General features: G+C 37.0%; 1 protein-coding gene across 12 annotated transcripts in view; it reads right to left on the minus strand.

Annotated features, from left to right (window-relative positions):
* The window catches only part of LOC106877276 (tyrosine-protein phosphatase 10D), a 135,582-nt gene that overhangs the window by 111,743 nt on the left and 3,435 nt on the right, over positions 1 to 20,404 (minus strand). For all 12 annotated transcript variants that reach the window (XR_016240753.1, XR_016240752.1, XR_016240754.1 and 9 more), the window contains exon 2: positions 1,632 to 1,755. Coding sequence is in view for 8 of the 12 variants with exons in the window: in XM_089347751.1 (XP_089203877.1) it covers positions 1,632 to 1,697 (66 nt within the window). In the remaining 4 variants the exon portion in view is untranslated. The remainder of the gene's footprint in view (positions 1 to 1,631; positions 1,756 to 20,404) is intronic.

Here is a 20,404-nt window from a genome sequence, read left to right on the forward strand (position 1 = left end):
TTCACATAAGCTAATGTTGTGTATCTCATAAAGCATGTTCAACCTCTACATATCTTCCATATATAATGGTCATATTTCACTACCAAGCATCTTTTTATATGGCTTATGCATCCCTACAAAGCCATTAATCTACCCACCTCCATTTCCTCAGTGGCCACCAAATTACACATAGACCCCAGTCAAAGTCTGTCTCCAAGTGAACACATGCAAGATGTAGTGGCTTCCTCTTAGCTAAGAACTTTTTTTATAGTTGTCTCACCGGTTTCCAGATAAGGTAATATTTTCCCCTACTACAGACACCTTTTTTCACAGAATATGGTAAAGAAATGATACCATTTGTATGACACATTTGTTGTCAATAAGTGCATGATGTCAACACAACAAGATACATATACACACTCATGAGTGCATACATACACACATACACATAAACATTATATACACATAGGCGCAGGAGTGGCTGTGTAGTAAGTAGCTTGCTTACCAACCACATGGTTCCGGGTTCATTCCCACTGCGTGGCACCTTGGGCAAGTGTTTTCTACTATAGCCTTGGGCCGACCAAAGCCTTGTGAGTGGATTTGGTAGATGGAAACTGAAAGAAGTCCGTCATATATATGTATATATGTATGTGTGTGTATATGTTTGTGTGTCTGTGTTTGTCCCCCCTCCCAACATCACTTGACAACCGATGCTGTTGTGTTTACGTCCCCGTAACTTAGTGGTTCGGCAAAAGGGACCAATAGAATAAGTACTAGGCTTACAAAGAATAAGTCCTGGGGTCGATTTGCTCGACTAAAGGCGGTGCTCCAGCATGGCCACAGTCAAATGACTGAAACTAGTAAAAGAGTACATAAACACACACACACACACACACACACACTCTTTTTCGGTTTCCATCGAATTCATTCACAATGCTGACCAACATGTCTGTTGAAGTTGCTAGCCACAATAACAGTATCAAAGTCAATTGTCACTGTGGTAATTTAAACAAGGATTTCATAGAAGTGGTTCTTTTGTTCTTCAAATTAATCCTGTTTCTTGTATATATACAAAGATAAATGTTGTTGTTGAGTTGTCGCATCTTAATTATCTTAACTATACACCTTAACATTATCCATTTCTCAGCTCAATTAGTTTACTCATTTCTCAGCAAGTAGTATGCCTTCCCAACACCTGCTGCCACTTTTGCTTGCCCAAAAGAATTTGTATTGCTGTTTTTTTCTTGTGAGGAGTTTGGTTGAGGATCCATTCCTCTTTAACTGTTGCATACAACACACACCTACTCATTTCCACAATCTCAATAAATCTCCCTTTCATTATGCCTAAATTGTTGGTTAAATCCCTAAAAATTGAAATTGAAAGAAAGAGGGCATGAAATTTTGGTGATAAATCTGTTGGATGACATTTATACACATATACACACATGTATGTGCATGTGTGTATGTGTATATATGTGTGTGTATGTGTATATATGTGTGTGTATGTATGTATGTTATTGTTCAGTTTTATTTCAAGATTTCTTGCCAATAGAGAAAGAGCTGGTTTCTACATACATGGTTTCCTACATACATTTCATTTCCATATCTACCTAAATCAATCTTGAAAGAGAAAGGAAACACAAAGCACTTACCTGAATAAAGAAGGCAGCAAAAAATGCAACGCTCAGCACAAACAGCTTTGGTTGCCTATCAGCCATACTCTTATTCTGAGATTGTCACTTGGACAATGGAACTACCTCAGTAATGCTGAAAACCCTGAAATATTCAATGCAAGAAACATAAGCCTTAAAGAACATATCAAAGCATAAATTAAATAATGATAAGAGAACAGTAACTTTTAAAACAAAATTTACATTAACATTAAAATTAACATTTCTTTTTTAAATTAACTGAATTTTGCTTACACAAAGCCCAACTAATTAGGGAGAGAGTCCGCTTAGATGAGATGCAGTTTGGGTTCGTACCAGGTAGAAGCACCACTGATGCTATATTCTTAGTACAGAAACTGCAGGAGAAATACCTAGCCAAAGATAAACCCCTATACTTGGCTTTTGTTGAGTTGGAGAAAGCCTAGCTTTTGACAGGGTCCCCCAATCTCTTGTCTTGTGGGTGATGTGGAAACTGGGGATTGACGATTGGTTAATAAGAGCTGTACAGGGATGCCGTTAGTAAGATAAGGGTCGGCAATGAATATAGCAAAGAATTCTGGATAGAAGTAGGGATTCATCAAGGATCAGCCCTCAGCCAACTCTTATTCATCATAGTCCTCCAGACAATAACAGAGGAATTCAAGACAGGCTGCCTCTGGGAGATCCTCTTTGCTGATGACCTTGCTCTCATACCAGAACTAGAGAAGAAATTTCAGGTGTGGAAGCAAGGTTTAGAATCGAAGAGCCTTAGAGTCAATGTTACAAAAACCAAAGTCCTAGTAAGTAGGAAGGCGAACACATCACAAACCCCTTCAGGTAGATGGCCCTGCTCGATCTGTAGAAAAGGTGTAAGTAGAAATTCCATGTACCCAGTGTAAGCTATGGACGCATAAGAGGTGCAGCAACATCAGAGGAAGGTTAACTGGGAAGAAAGCTTTTGTGTGTGGCAGAGGCACAGGGGCAATAAACACCACAGATGCTCAGAAAACTGATTCCATCACATGCCAGGGGAAGAAACTAGAAGTAGTTGATAGTTTCCGCAACCTAGGTGACCAAGTCTATAGTGGGGTTGGATGCTCAGAGAGTGTTGCCACTAGAATAAGAATAGTCTGGGCAAAGTTCAGAAAGCTCCTACCTCTACTGGTGACAAAGGGCCTCTTGCTCAGAGTGAAAGGTAGATTGTACGATGCATGTGTGTGAACTGCCATGCTACACGGCAGTGAAACATGGGCCGTGCCTGCTGAAGACGTGTGTAAACTCAAAAGAATTGAAGCTAGTATGATCTGCTGGATGTGTAATGTCAGTCTGCACACACAACAGAGTGTAAGCACCCTGAGAGAAATTTTGAATGTAAGAAGCATCAGATGTGGTGTGCAAGAGACGACTGCACTGCTATGGTCATGTGCTATATATGGATGAGGAGAGCTAACAGTGGAAGGAACCTGTGGAAGAGGGAGACCCAGGAAGACATGGGATGAGGTGGTGAAGCATGACCTTCAAATGTTGGGCCTCACAGAAGCAATGATGAAAGACCGAGACCTCTGGAAATATGCTGTGATTGAGAAGGCCTGGCAAGAAAAGTGAGATCATAGCCATAGCCTACACCGGTGTCACATAACCAGCCCATTTAGAAAGTACCTTTGGATCGTCAGGCAACATGCCGTGCTTGAGGAGACCTACTGAGTCAAGTAAATCAAAATCAAATCAAATGGAATTGTAGTTGTGGCTGATACCAGAGCTGGTGACATGCAATAAGCACCATTCATGCGTGGGTCACTGCCAGAGCTGCTTGACTGGCTCCCCATGCTGGTGGCACATAAAAAGCACCATCCAAATGTGGTTGAAGCCAGCCCCTCTACCCTGACTGGCTCCTGTGCCAGTGGCATGTAAAAAGCACTATCTGAACGTAGCCGATGCCAGTGCCACCTGACTGGCACGTAAAAAGCACCCACTACACTCTCAGAGTGGTTGGCATTAGGAAGGGCATCCAGCTGGAGAAACATTGCCAGATCAGATTGGAGCCTGGTATGGCCTACTGGCTTGCCAGTCCCCAGTCAAACCATCCAACCCATGCCAGCATGAAAAACGGATGTTAAACAATGATGATGATGATGATGATGATTACATTGCTTTTTCTCTGCATATTCTGATTTAATAGCTAATTTTTTTTTTTTAATCAGTTGGTGAAATAAAATGATAAATGACTCATGTTATCTTAAAGTGGTTATTAGCTTAATTAAGAGTCATTACACACAATATAATCTTCAGTTTGATGTATTGTACTTATGGGTGAAAGGAGCTTGGGTTAGCAGTTAAGAAGTTCACTTTACAACCAAGAGGTCCTGGGGTTGATCTACTTCCTAGTATGCAAGGAAGGCTTATTTTCCCACAACCTCAATTTAATTCAAGCCTTGTAAGTGAAAGTGAATAGACAGAAACTGTATGGAAGCCTATCAGATGAACTACTAGTTATTTAACCCTTTCGTTACTAACCTGGCTGAAACCGGCTCTGGCTCTGTAGTACAAATGTCTTGTTTTCATAAGTTTTGAATTAAAATCTTCCACCAAACCTTAGTCACAATTTATGTTCCTAACACTAGCTTAATGATAACTGAGTTATTTTACTAAATTCTTTTGTCATATTTAACGTAATTGAAAGAAACACAGAGCATCTCAAAATAAATACAGTAACAAAAGGGTTAAAGGCTTAACCATGTTACACCTTGTATCACACTAATTTTGCCTGAGAATTACATTGAGGGTACACATGTCTGTGGAATATTCCCCCGCTCATAAGGGAATGCAATGAGTAGGTGGTTCTGTTGGTTGAACAATTAGATACTCATAACAGACTTCAAAGAAAGAACTGTTTACTTTTTTCTCTCTTTTTAAGAAGTTGCATATAAGTAAAACATGAGCAAGGAGGTGAAAAATATTGTGTTGTGCTGAAGAATTTGTATAGCAAGTGTGTTTGAAGCACTGAACTCTGTTATTCATACTGTCAACCTCAGTTTGATGAAAACTTGAACTGATGTTAATTTAGATCACAATTCAATAGAGTGAGGTGCCACTTAGTTTTGTGCCCTGTTGAGTCAACTAACTTACCTGCTCTTCAGGTAGTTACAAAATTAATTATGTTTCGTTTATGGTAACATGAAATACAAATTTAAAACTTAAAAGAATCTGTATACAATGCAGTAAAGGCAACTGAAAAATTATAAGACATCTACACTAAATTCCCCATCCCAATAATTCTTTCTTACATAAGAGTGAAATGTAAAATATTTGGGGCAGATACAATACAAATTCAATTAACACCATAAATGACATAAAATAGTCTTAAACTAGTTTGAGTACATAAGAGGTATGCATAAATTGCTTTAATAATGATAAAGTAAATTTCTTTTGACAACATCCGGGTCATTTTGAATAAAATGTGGAAGATTATAGTTAGGTGAGTAGATTATGTGAATTAAGGAGATTTCTTATCTCAGGATAGAAGGACAAAGTCATACTGTGCAGGAGCATAGCCCAAAAGTTAAGGCCTAAACATTAAATTGGCCTTGTTTTGACCTTGTTATAGACTTCTCCAACTTACAGGTTACCATGCTAGGTAGCATGAAAATGCATCGATTATTCTTGTACAGCTCTGGCAAAACAAAAGGTTCTTTTATTCTTTTACTGGTTTCAGTTATTGGACTGCGTCCATGCTGGGGCACCCCAGTACTTATTTTAAGTCTGAATCTTATACTATTAGTTTCAGAGACAAACATTTTGACACCGATTGCTAACAGGTGAGAAACAAATGGAGAGAAAGAGGGGAGGAGGGAGACAAAGAAAGACAGACAGACAAGCAGACACATATAAAAATCACATGCTTCTGCACAGTTTCTGTCAACTAAATACACTCACAAAGCAATGACTGGCCGCATATATGGCTGCAAAAATAGACATTTTACATGACCAGAGAAAAAAAATTAAGTGTGATCTAAAAACCAGATGTGGTAGGGATACTGTACTGAAAAATAAGGAAAAATATCTGTATTAGGAATTTGAACCTATACTTGTAAGATCACAAGACCTAGGACACCGGATTTAACTTTTTAAAATAAAATTACTCATTTAAACAAATATGAATGATACAGGGAACCCTAGTAATAAAATATTTTAAAAAATACACCATGAGAAACTAAATGGATTTATAGGTTGGACAAGTAGCAGATTATACTACTTTTCAGGATTACATATTAGTATTTTTTTTATCAAGGTGGGCTATTTGCTAAAATAACCAGTGTTTAAAATTACAATTTTTCAAAGAACCCTAGTGAATCAAAACTGGCCTAAAAGCAATGATCAAAAGTGTTTGTGCAGTGCCACGGAAGAGCACCCAGCACACTGTTATAGGGATGGTAGTAATAATGGAGAACCCCATCACATAGACACATGATGAGTGGTATGTGGTAGTTGTTACAAATAGTGTAACATAGGAAGCCAACACAGTAGAGAGGTAGAGTACAAAGGCAGCCAGTCAGACAGATAGTCGTATCTTACTTGTCTAACTATACTGCTTTACTGGAGTGGGTGTTATAACAGTCCAACAGAGGATTACAACATTCTGTAAAGTGGTTGGCATTAGGAAGAGTATCCAGCCAATAGAAACCATGCTAAACCAGACTGGAGCCTAGTGCAGCACAGGTCAAACTGTTCAACCTGTACCAGCATGAACATCATCATCATCATCATTTAACGTCTGCTTTCCATGCTAGCATGGGTTGGACGATTTGACTGAAGACTGGCGAACCAGATGGCTACACCAGACTCAAATCTGATCTGGCAGAGTTTCGACAGCTGGATGCCCTTCCTAATGCCAACCACTCCGAGAGTGTAGTGGGTGTTTTTTACGTGCCACCAGCATGAGGGCCAGTCCGGCGGTACTGGCAATGGCCACGCTCAAATGGTGTTTTTTTACGTGCCACCTGCACAGGAGTCAGTTCAATGTTTTGTTCACATGCCACCAGCATGAGTGCCAAATGATGATGATGATATACACACACTTAGACACACACATTTACTAGTCAAATTTTCAATATGGGCTACTTTCTAACAAATCTGCTACTTTTAATAAATTCTGTGTTACTTTGTTGTACAATTAAATAAATATAGCAGCCTGATACTAATAGTCTCTGAAATGTACAAAAAAACAAAGAAAAAAAAAGCAAAACAAAAGTTGTGCTTTGGGAAATTGGCTGTGTATGCAGAAAAATGAATAAAGTTGAAAAACAAGTAAGTAAAATTGTTGTAGGGAAAAAAATAAACATTCAGATAGTATGTGCATAAGACAGGTGTAACAGCGATCAGAAATGTAAAAAGTACTATATCAAATTGTACAAACAGACTGAAATTTCCAATTCTAAAGGACTGTCAGACTATTCTTAGCCTGGTATTTGTTATCATATTGTGGACTACTAAACAATAATTCATTCTACGATAGATACAAAGCCATTCTGCATTGGGTCGGAGCTAGTTGAATATATATGACCTCAAAAGGATGAAAGGCAAAGTCAATTTTGGCACAATTTGAACTCAGAATGTAAAACTGGAAGAAATGCTACAAAGCATTTTGTCTGGTGCACTAACAAGTATGCCAGTGACAAGACTTACAGTCTTAAAATTGGTAAAATACTAAGTTCCAATGTTGATGGCTTTACTCAATGTATTAATAAACATATATAGAGGTAAGAATCAAATTTGGATTTGTTGCCAAGCTTAATCTAATAGTATGATGTATAAACATTATTTCTGATTAATTAAAGACATTCAGTTGTAATAAATTTCAAATTAAACGAACAAAAGGACACCGAAAAGAAAACAAGGAATATTAGAATGGGATTTAAAATCAGTACAAAATTTGTTGTTGATAATATGGAACTAATTTCACTTGTAATAATAATAATGAAATTATTGTGTACAGGGTGTGCACAAGGTCTGGGTACATGGATTAAATAAAATCATAACATAAACAATTAAATATAAGAAATAATAATTTCTTAAAATATGTGTTAATCCTCATATACCCAGACTTTGTGGACACCTTGTATAGTGCTCAGGTGCACTACAACTCATCAAAGGTGCATGTACAGTACATAGAATTATGTACAAAAGTCAGGAAAGTGAACAGTGTATGAGTCATGATATACATGTGTGCATGCATATGGAAGGGGAAATATCAGGTGTAGTGTTGGTAAACTTCAGGAAGCATGGAGGTTTTAAAGGATGCAATGTCTCGGCAACTAACAACTGATGTAGGTAGTCTGTTCCATGCTTCAGCAATTCTGAGTGTGAAAAAATGTTTCCGAAAGTCATGGGAGCTGTGCTGTTTTCTGGCTTTGTAGGCATGCACACGTGTTAAATACATGGAGCTCAAAGAGGTGTTCAAGGTGGTTGTTGGCACAACAGTTAATAATTTTGAGGGTGTTTACCAAGTCAGTTGCCAGATGTCAGAGCTTCAATGTATCTATGCCCAAGGAGGCAAGGCATTCAGAGTATGGTAGATGCCTGATGGAGAGTATTTGCTTGGTTGCATGTCTCTGAATAGTTTCCAGGAAGTCAATGTCCTGGGCAAGATAGGGGTTCCAGACTGGTGATGCAAATTCCAAGTGTGGCCACACCATAGCCATACACAGCCTTAAATAGATAGCTGGAGAGTAGCTGCCAAAGGTCTTGCTGAATGACACCAAGACACCCTTAGCCTCCTTGACAATTTTAGAGATGTGCTTTGTCCAGCACAAATCGCTGCTAACAGTAATGCCCAGATCAGGTTCAAAAGAAAACTTCTTGATATTAGTGTTGTGGAGAGAGTATGCAGACACTGAGTTTTTCCTTCCAAAATGCATGATGGTACACTTGTCCACAGCCAGCTTGAGTTGCCAGTCTGTGATCTATTGTTGCATTGTGTCTAGGTCCAATTGGAGGAAAGATCTATAATGTTCAGGATCTGCCTTTTTTATCTCAAGGTACAACTTGATATCATCTGCATATTTCAGCACTGTGGCATTCTTTAAGTTGGCATCTATGTCATTAATGTATGCAACAAACAAAAGGGAACCAAGAACAGATCCTTGTGGTACACCAGATGATATATCAGAGGGTGAAGAATGCTGTCCTAGAACCATGACTACCTCTTTTTGACTGAAAATGAAGGACTCCAACCAGTTAAAAAGATCTTTCACACTCAATGCAGAGAGTTTTATCATAAGTCTTTTGTGTGACACAGAACTAAAAGCTTTAGCAAAGTCAAGGTAAACAACATTCATGAGCCACCATCAGTGACCTGAGTGATGTCTTCTGGAAACTCGATAAGTTGATCACAGCAGCTGGAGTTAAGGATAAACCCAAATTGCAAGGGCCAGATGAGGCTGTGATAGACAACATTAACAACAAACTATTTCCAAAACAGTACCAGTCTGATAAATCCTGTAAGTAAAGCCAAAAGTGGTTTTGTAACACTTGAAAAGTAGAAACAGAAGACTATCATCATTATCATCATTAAACGTCCACTTTCCATGCTAGCATGGGTTGGACGGTTTCACTGAGGACTAGCAAGCCAGGAGGCTGCACCAGGCTCCAATCTGTTCTGACAAGGTTTCTACAGCTGGATGCCCTTCCTAACACCAACCACTCCAAGAGTGTAGTGGGTGTTTTTTAACATGTCACTGGCACATGGGCCAATCTGCTTTTGAGGCACCTGTGCCACTTGAAATATTGTATACAACCCATTGCCTCATCACCATAAGCTTGCTTGAAGCATGCTCAATGTCTCTGTAGCAGACTTCCCAAGTTTAACAAAAAATTCCACGTTGACTCTTTGTTCCTGGCCATGACAAAATCACAGACTACAGCAAACACATGATCACAAAAACACAAATTTCACAACTTGCAAAGTAAACATTTTGATGTCACTTGACACACTGCCTCATGAAGATCACTGCTAGCTCTCACAACATGCAACCATGTGCTGCCATCTGTTGATGCACTACAGAAGTAGTCCAGGAACTTTTTGATACCACCTCACACACACACACACACACACAAATATATACTGGATTGTCCGGAAAGTTCATGCCAGTTTTTAGTCACTCATATTCCAACATGTTAGAACATGTCAAATTTATCGATACATATGATATGCTTACATTTCCAGTTAGTGTACACTTCAAACTATCTCTTGAGAAAGACAGTTTAAAATTACTTAATTCGTGTCAATTCTGCATCTCTATGAAAATAGACGATTATTAGGGGCATTTTAGACACTTGATGCATTATTATTACCATAGAGGCAAAACTACTTTGCTAGCAACAAAAAAGATATGCGCTATGTACGGTGAAGGTGCTTTGGCTGACAGAACTGTACAGAAATGGTTTGCTAAGTTTAGAGTTGGTAACTGTAGCCTTATTGATGAAGATCACTCAGGCAGACCCCGCCACCCACTTCAGATGATGACCAAATCAGGGCATTGATTGAGAATAACTCACATTACACAGTGTGGGAATTGGCAGAAACACTAAATTTATCAAAATCCACCTTCCATGTGCACTTAGTGAAGCTTGGGTACTCAAATCACGGAAATGTTTGGGTACCACATGATTTGAGTGAAAAGAATCTTTTGTATCACATTTCTATCTGTGATTTGCTGTATAAACACAATGAAATTGCATCCCTTTTTGGAGCAAATAGTGATGGGTGATGAGAAATGGATCATTTACAACAATGTTCAGTGAAAAAGATCCTGGGGTAAGCGACATGAGCCACCTTTAGCCACTTTAAAAGCAGGTCTTCATCCTAAGAAAGCCATGCTCTGCATCTGATGGGATTGGAAACGAATCCTGTACAATGAACTTTTGCCAAGTAACCATTCTGAGAAGTATTGCTTTCAATTGAATGATTTAAAGGCAGCAATTCAAGAAAAACGCCCAGGAAAGGTGTTTTTTTTCCATCAGGATAATGCCAGACCTCACGTTTCTTTGGTGACACATCAAAAATTGTTGCAGCTTGGATAGAATGTATTACTCCACCCACCATATCCACCAAACATTGCTCCTTCGGATTTTCATTTCTTCAGGTCCTTGCAAAATAACCTCAATGATAAAAATTTTAATTCTTTGGAGAAACTCCACCTTAAGGAGTTCTTTGCCAAGAAACCACTAAAATCGGGCCGACCAAAGCCTTGTGAGTGAATTTGGTAGACGGAAACTGAAAGAAGCTCGTCGTATATATGTATATGTATATATATATATATATATATATATATGTGTTTGTGTGTTTGTGTGTCTGTGTTTGTCCCCCCCAACATCGCTTGACAACCGATGCTGGTGTGTTTACGTCCCCGTAACTTAGAAGTTCGGCAAAAGAGACCGATAGAATAAGTACTAGGCTTACAAAGAATAAGTCTTGGGGTCGATTTGCTTGACTAAAGGCGGTGCTCCAGCATGGCCGCAGTCAAATGACTGAAACAAGTAAAAGAGTAAACTATTTTACAAACCAAATTATTACTTTTAAACAGTAGGTGTACATTCAGAAATTGCTAATGCAGACTACCACTGGTTTCTTTGGACCCTATTCTTTAATACAGTGTTTCTCAGACATTTTCAGCTATTGCCTTTTGATTTTACTAACACCTTTTCAATGACCCCTTGCTACATTTCACACCTCCCAGACTTTAGATAGGTTTTATTTTCATTTATTTATTCACTTTCACATTTTCTAGTTTTCTTTAACGTTGGTACCCCAAAGTTATATATCTTAATATCTTAGCTAATTTACTTTCAGAACTTTAAAAAATATTATTATTATTATCATCATCTTTATTATTATTTTATCACCATGCCAAGCCTACTTACTATGGATTTGCTGCCCCCCCCCCCTGCTTGGAAAACAATGTGATTAGTTAGTGGTATCCAATGTATAGTTATTGGTATTTAATATCCCCCCCTCTCTGACTGAGAGCATGGAAATAGGCTGGTCAACTGGTGTGTTGTCAGATCACAGGAGAGTTTAAATCTTCAGTGGTTACTATTATGTATCTAAGTAATGCATTTATTCTTACATAACTCCATATTTCAAGGGTATGCCCTGGCACTTGCTACCACCTATCTCTCTCTTCTTTTCTCAACCATCCTGTTTATATTCTGATCCCCATCCCTTGTGAGTATACCTGGCACTCTGCCACCATATCTCTCTTGCACTCTTGCTGTCTCCCACTCTCTTTCTCTCCTTCTCCTGCTCTCCCCTCTGGCTGGGTAACTACGTATCTCCTTTACAGCAGTACACCTGTTTCTGACCTCATTGTTGATCCCTCTCTCTCTCTCTCTCTGGCTGGGTAACCATGTACCTCCTCTACACCAAGACACCTGTGTCTGTCTCTCTGTCTCACTATAACTTTTCATCATCTGACAAGAGATCCCCTCCTCCAATGCCCTCCCACTCTCAAAGGATCTTTGTCTTGCCAGTTACTTGGTGACCCTGCCTGTGTTGATGCCACATAAAAAGCATTCAGTGCACACTATAAAGTGGTTGGCATTTATAAGGGCATCCAGCTGTAAAAATCATGCCAAAACTGACTTCACCCGTACTTGCGCCACATAAAAATCACTCACTACACTCTGCTGGGTGGTTGGTGTTAGGAAGGGCATCCAGCTGTTAAAACTCTGCCAACCAGACACAGAAGGCAGGTGCAAGCTCCTGACAAATCGTCCAACCCATGCCAGTATGGAAGGTGGACATTAAATTATGATGACAATAATGATGATGATGATACACATAATATCAAGCCAGAGTAATTTGGTTCCCTGTATTAGTTTTATGCAGGTGACTACCTACTATAAGTGAATATCTGATGCATCATTACCTGACCTAACTTATCGACCCAACCCTTAGTGTGTGTGGTTTTGGCTAAACTCAGGCACGTAATCTAAGTGCTTCATATTTAACCTACAGATAACAGTTCAAATTTTTCTTTATATTCCAGTTTATTGTTGTTGTAGCTAACTAGTCGTCTATTGTAATATTATTTATTTTATTTTATCTAGTTTTAGCCCTAGAACTATGGCCATAAGTTAATTTTTTTAATTTTATTTGAATAGAAGATAATAGCTTTAAAAAATAACACAGGCATTGATCACTAACCCCTTAGCCCCCTTGGTTCTCAGTACCCACAAAAAATGTTCCACAACCCTCATCCCATAGATCACTGATATTTCTTGCTGTTGCCATAGAAACTTCTGACACTATTAATAAATTAGGTACAAGTGATGATATAGAGTAGTATTAGCATCAACCATTTAGATGGTAGACATGGTCATCAATGTGCGTAACTAGTACTTAATTTATCGACCCTGAAAGGATGAAAGGCAAAGTCGACCTCGGCGGAATTTGAACTCAGAACGTAACAGCAGACGAAATACTGCTAAGCATTTCGCCTGGAGGGGTAACGTTTCTGCCAGCTCACCGCCTTTAGTCGCTATTTCTATCAAGTAAAGTGCCATATAAAGGTGGCTTTGCATTGATGATAAGGGCAGTGGCATCATTAGTTCTTTTCAGTATGTTATTGGTCTTGTTTATATCAACCCAGAAGGCTAAAAGACAAACAAGTTTCATACTTAGGCACAAGGCTTAAGACTTATAGGGAAGAGGAAATGAAATTGCATGAATTCATGCCTTTCTTCAAAGTAGTGAAGTAAAATTGGCTACCTCAAAAATAATAAATGGAAGCAAAAATTATATTAAAACTTAAAATTTAGTTTCTTCAGAAATAAAATCTGCTAGACAAAAAAAATATGAATGACATATATAAAATGTAAATGAAAATGACAAAACAAAGATTATTAGGAACATTCCAGTGATCACTGAGGTAAAATAGAAATCCCTGTAAATTATATGCTCTTCATAGTTATCAGTGGCTATCAATAAACAAACAGGTCATAAGATAGAATTATTGTACAACAATCTTGATCCTGGTGAGGTGATAATGTTTCTATCTGACAACAGTATAGACGCACAGAAACACAGTGTATTAATGCAACTATTCCTGTCTTGGCTCTTATTGTAATTTTTCTATGAACTCTGTAAACAATTTCTTAATCTTTCAAATTTCTTCTAGTTTTAAAATCAACAACCCCAAATACCTTTACTGTTGGAAAGATTTGTGAAATAATGAAAATAATAATAATCCTTTCTCCTATAGGCACAAGGCCTGAAATTTATGGAGAGGAGGGTTAGTTGATTACACTGACCTCAGGGGTCAACTGGTACTTATTTTATTGATCCCAAAAGGAAAAGGACAAAGCAAAGCTACAGAATTTGGATAGAACTAGAAAGCTGCTCACAGTGCATTCCATTCTAAAAACAATACCGACCAACTTTACCTACCAAGAAAGGAGGGTGGGAGAGGATTATTAAATGCAGAAGACACTGTTATTTCAGTGATATTGGGTCTGAAAAATTATGTTGTGCAGAGCAGAGAAAGAATACTATTGGCAGCTTGAGATACTCAAAAAGTCACTGAAAGAGTAGGAGATTTCAAAGAGAAAAAGTACAATAGAACAAACAAATAGAAGGAAATGAAATAACATGGCATGTCCTTGACTTCACTCCAAATTTCTTCTCTCCTCTAGGGTTTCGGATTCCATTCGAGCCACCATATTTGAGATTTCTGTTTTTGCTTAGCGGTTTGGGGTTTCAGTTTTAGTTATTTCATCTTGTCCTTTTCCTTTTTCTCCCCTTCTTTATGTTTGTGCTCGTGTTCTTTCATTCCTTTTCTGGTGGTAGCACTTGCATTCCTCTAGTTGTCCAATGGAGTGAGGACTCCATTCTTTTATGGGACTACTGGCACAGAGGGATTTCTGGTTGTTGCTTCTTCAGCTTCTCTATCCTTATCAGCCTGGTTGGTCACAGGGGTGGGGGATCCATTCTTTTGAGGGACCACTGGATCAAAGAGACTTCTGGTTTTTGCTTCATTTTCCCTATCCTTATCTTACCATGATGACATCAAGTGTGTCAATGTGTGGTCTAATAAGGGCACACAGGTATAAATAAATAAATATATATATATATATATATATATATATATATATATATATATAGAAGTTGGAAATACACTAAGAATAGTTGATGTATTTTTTATTATTATTATTAAAGATTTAACCAGTTTCACAGTTTACACTGATTTTCAAAAAATTGAAATAGAAAGATGTGGCTTATGTTGCAGCTGTTTTGCTTCTGACTAGTGTTTGAAGCTTGCCCTATTTTTATAGTCACATGACTGGTCTTAGAAATGTATGTCTCCATTATGTCCGTGTATTCGTATCAAGTGACAATGTTTAGCATCATAAGTTAAGGCTGACACAGTTGACTGAACAAGTAGAGTGGTAGTACTAAACAATCAATGCTCTGAATATTTTCTGTCAAGTGTCAGTAGAGAATGAACACATGATTAAGTTTAGAACCTTCTGTATGTTCCCTGCTACGTCCGTGCATTAGTGTCAAGTGGCAATATATTTAGTACCTAAAATGAAGACTGATATGGTTGGGTATTTAGTTACAATCAAGGCATTCCAAATTTTATCTGTCTGGTGGAAGAGTAGACAGGAATTGTTTCTATGTAGTCCAGTGGCTAAAGTTTAGGTTGTTAGCTGTGTAGGTTCCTTATGTTAAGTGGCAGAATGAGTTTTGTGTTTGAATAGTTGTGTATGTACTTTGTTAAAGTTTGTTAAGTCTGGATTTGTACTTTTCTATGAAAGTATTCTCTTTGTTTATCCATGCTTCATCTGTGGTATTCACTGAACAGAGGTAGAGTGGGAAGACCTGGAATTTGGGGGACTTATTTTTTGCATATATGTCTATATGCCCACTTAGTGGAATCTGTCTAGTACTGAGGTCTTGTATTTGTTGTTGGTGAATGGTCATTCTATTTCTTAGAGTAAGCTTTGTTTGACCTATGTAATCTTCATTACATCTTTGACATTTGAAGAACATGTAAAGTAATTTTTTTATGGTAAAAATTTGTATATTGTAAGATTGATGCAACTCTCACAATTGGGGCAGCCACACTTCTTGACTGTTGGTGTGGGAGTTGCAGATGGTAATTTAACACTTGTGAGAAATTTTTTGTGAGACTTTAATTGTCATTTACTTTTGATTATTTTGTGTATTTCGTATGCTTGTTTCATTCTTGGGTCGTGTTTTAGTAGTGGGTTGTTCAGGTGGATAATACTGTAAACCTCTTATTTTGGGGGTTGTGTGTTGTAAAAAGGGTAGATTACTGGATGTATCTTGAGCATTTTTCGTTTTTTGCATGTATGTATATATATATATATATATATATATATATATATGGGCTTCAGAGAGGAGATGGTAAGGGACTAAGACTTCTGGCAGTTTGTTGTGCTTGAGGAGACACCAAGCTAAGTAAAATCACTCAGCCAAGGGATCTTAGTCTCGTGGGCTAATAGGTGCTGGTGCCAGATAAAAGTACCCATGCTAATGTCATACAAAAGCATCTGTGCCACTGCAGCACATAAAAGTGCCTGTGCTGTTGTCATGTAAAAATATCTGTGCAAGTGCCACATAAAAGCACCCAGTACACTCTGTAAAGTGGTTGGCATTAGGAATGGCATTAGCCATAGAAACCACGTTAAAACAGATAAATGAAACCTGAGCAGCTCTCCAGCTGACTAACTCTTGTTAAGCCTGTTTTGATTGTGTTGTTTAACAGTGAGGCAATGTTATCTGAGCAACAATAGCTGGTTTTGGCATTCATATATATTGTTTGTGGAATTTATATTACTAACTGGGAAATTTTATCTAGTAATGTTGGTTTTAACATTCTTATTTTATACTGGGTTAAAGCATATATGCCATGCCAGCATGGAGAACGGACATTAAAAGACAATGATGATGATGATGATGATGATGTGTATGTGTGTGTGTGTGTGTGTGTGCGCGCGCACATGTGTGTGGAGGCACAAGGCATATACATATGGATACATCATCATCATCATCATCATCGTTTAACGTCCACTTTCCATGCTAGCATGGGTTGGACGATTTGACTGAGGACTGGTGAACCAGATGGCTACACCAGGTTCCAATCTGATTTGGCAGAGTTTCTACAGCTGGATGCCCTTCCTAATATGTATTTTTTCAACAGTCTTTCCCATCCCCTTACAATACAGTATTACAAAACTGAAGTTTTAATGAAAAAATAGTTTATAAGAAGCTATCCTCATAAAATAGCAAGTCCAGAATGAAGAAATATATGCTTTAACCCAGTATATGATAAGAATGTAAAGACCAACATTACTAAATAAAATTTCCCAGTTAGTAATATAAATTTCACAAACAATATATATGAATGCTAAAACCAGCTATTGTTGCTAAGATAACATTGCCTCACTGTTAAACAACACAATCAAAACAAATAACCAATGAAGTTCTACCCTTCCAGCATTTATTTCAACAGCCAAATTGCAACAACAGATTCACCCAGAAATTTTCTTATAATTAATTATGATTTTTATCTTAAGGCACAATATAACACCATATGTCAATATCAAGAAAATTTAAAGGGATGCACAAAGCATACCTTTAAGAGAAGATTTAACCAACACACATGCTCCTTTAGATCTAGAGATAGTATCAACATCACATCCCTATTACAAAATATCTAGAAACTGAAGGAGAGTAGAGTTAAAAACATCACTATACTAGCATGGAGTGAAAAAGGTAATACACACCAGTACACCAACAGAGCTAAAAGATGTCCATCATGTTTATTGGAAAAGATTTACACTTAACCCAAGATCAATGGTCATTGAACAGACATGATAAAATTTTAAGAATTACAAACATTAGCAATTTTTTTAGTTATTCCCAAAAACTGATAAATAGATTGAAACTCATTAAGATTCAACAAGAATGACTTCTTGACCACAGGAAAATGGTATTGCACCATCACAAAGAATAGACACTCAGTAACTGTCACCAATATAAACAAAGGTGCTCACACCAGTATCAACTGACAATGGATCAGAGATGTCTCCTTCAACCATACTGGTTACTTTTCATTCACTTTAACACAGCTTGAATGATTCTCTTGCATAAAGCTCCACATAACTATACACAAATAAACTATTATGAACACTAAGAATTACATTTCTAAACTCACACACAAGCACATACATGTATGTATACCAGCAAAAAAGTTTTAATGTTGACAGGGACATTGAAGTTTCATCAGTGATTGACTCATCAGTCTTCAATTTCTAAATTGTAGATGCTGGCTGGTTATATGCTTGAGTGCAATGTAATCAACTTACTTTCTCCCTTACAATTGCTGGCCTTGTACCAAAATTTGAAAGCAATATTTCTGACGTCTATAAGATAAAGCATAAGTCAAGTACCAGCAGTGGTGGCCCGTGTATAAGTACTGCGGAACTGCAGCACCCCCTATTTTCACTCAATATTATCGATAACATTCAATATAATGAGTCCTTTTTTTCTTTAATTCTTTCTTTATACTTGTACATTATATAATCCTTAAGCTTAATGTCAGTAGCCATCCCCTAGTTTATGAAAAAAATACAAAAATCCTTGTATAGAACTGTGCGCTTCACAGTTCTAGCAATGAGGTGTTTGGTTGTTGTGTGCATGCTCACATGACCGAGACAGGAAGCTGCATGCTAGGGAGAGAGAGCACTGTGGTTTATACAGTGCTGACCCTGGTGTGCTGGTAAAAGATAGTGTTTCTTTTTGACTCTGTGTGTGTTGTGCTTAAAAACATGCTTATATTCTTGAATGTGATAAAGTGTAGAATTAGATTATTATCCTGCTTCCAGTTACAATGTTGCTGCCAGGATTTGAAAAATAGGGCAGATTTTCCTCCCATATTTAGTGATTTAGGGGAGATTTTTGAAAAACAAGGAAGAATTCATGGCAGTGTTCAGTGAACAAACTAAACACACTAGCCAGCAGTGGCTAAAATGCATACCGATCTAGTTTATGTATAAATTTTCTTTTTATATGGTTCTTCCCTTTTACGCAATGTTAAAACAACAGCTAAAACTTTTCTGAAGCAGCACCCCAACTAATTTTACTTACAAGCCGCCACTGAGTACCAGGGTCACTTTAATGAATTAACTCTTTCCTTTAAATTTCAGGCTTTGATAGAAACAACTTTTAGATGTAAAAAAGGATTACAATAGGAAAATAAACAATAAAAAATATATATGTAAAATAAACAATGGCATTTGAACATTGACAAAAGACAAGAAAAACAACTCTTTGCAAAGATTCCAGCATGAAAGTTATTGATAATATGTGGACACTAATTAAGTATTGATTGGTGGCTGTCTAATGTTTGCCCTGTTTGTGATTGACTTTTACAAACTAAATCTTGATAGGTATTATTATTGAATGTTTTGGACAATAAGTAACTACAGGCAGTAGTCAAAAGTGAAGTTGTTTTCATTTGCCTCTACTTAAAACATTTTAGCTTGTTTCTTTTTAATCTCTTCAACATTTTTTTCATTGGAGTCATAAAGAAACAGTATGCTTTGTGGTGTTTAATTACATCCCTTTATGTTCTGAGTTCAAATTTCATTGAACTTTACTTCTTATTCTGCTCAAGAAAAATATTCTTAGATCTATCCTGGTTTCTATGACACATACGTGACTCAGATTATAATGCTCCCCACTAAACAAGAATCCAATCCATCGGGTTAACTTCCCAGCTATTGTTAGGACTCATTAAGAGTCAAGTCGACTGGAGCAGAATGAAACGAAGTGTTTTGCTCAAGAACACAACATGCCACCCAGTCTGAGAACCGAAACCACAATTGTAAGATCATGAGTGCAACACCTTCAATACTAGGCTATGTGCCTTCACCAAAGTAAATATAAATATCAGTTACATTCTGGAATCAATCCAATCCATAATATCACATCTCTCCTTGAAACCTTTGTCCCATCTGAAGGAATCATTTTCATTCATATTGTTTTCCATTAATCAATTATGTTGTTGCTGTGATCAATCCTACTCATGATCAAAGGGTTTCTAACATGGCCATCCCTAGTTTTTGTTTTTGTTAGAAACATTTATCTTTTTCGTTGTGATTTAGAAAAGATTTGAGTGATATTGCTAATAGGTCAAACAGCAATGTAGAGTTTTCACCTTTAGTTTGTATTACTTTTGTTGTCTATTGCATAGTGTGTTGGTAAATCATCACCATCATCAATTTAGCATCTATTTATATAGGTGCAGGAGTGGCTGTGAAGTAAGTAGCTTGCTTACCAACCACATGGTTCCAGGTTTAGTCCCACTGCGTGGAAACTTGAGCAAGTGTCTTCTACTATAGCCTGGATTTGGTAGACGGAAACTTAAAGAAGCCCGTCCTATATATATATATATATATATATATATATATATATATGTATATATATATATATATATATATGTATATATATATGTATATATATATATATATATATGTATATATATATATATATATATATGTATATATATATATATATATATATGTATATATATATATATATATATATGTATATATGTATATATATATATATATATATATGTATATATATATATATATATATATGTATATATATATATATATATATATATATGTATATATATATATATATATATATATATATATGTATATATATATATATATATATATAT

This window comes from Octopus bimaculoides, chromosome 2 (assembly GCF_046866305.1).
Source record: "Octopus bimaculoides isolate indiv1 chromosome 2, ASM4686630v1, whole genome shotgun sequence".
Taxonomy (NCBI): Eukaryota; Metazoa; Mollusca; class Cephalopoda; order Octopoda; family Octopodidae; genus Octopus; species Octopus bimaculoides.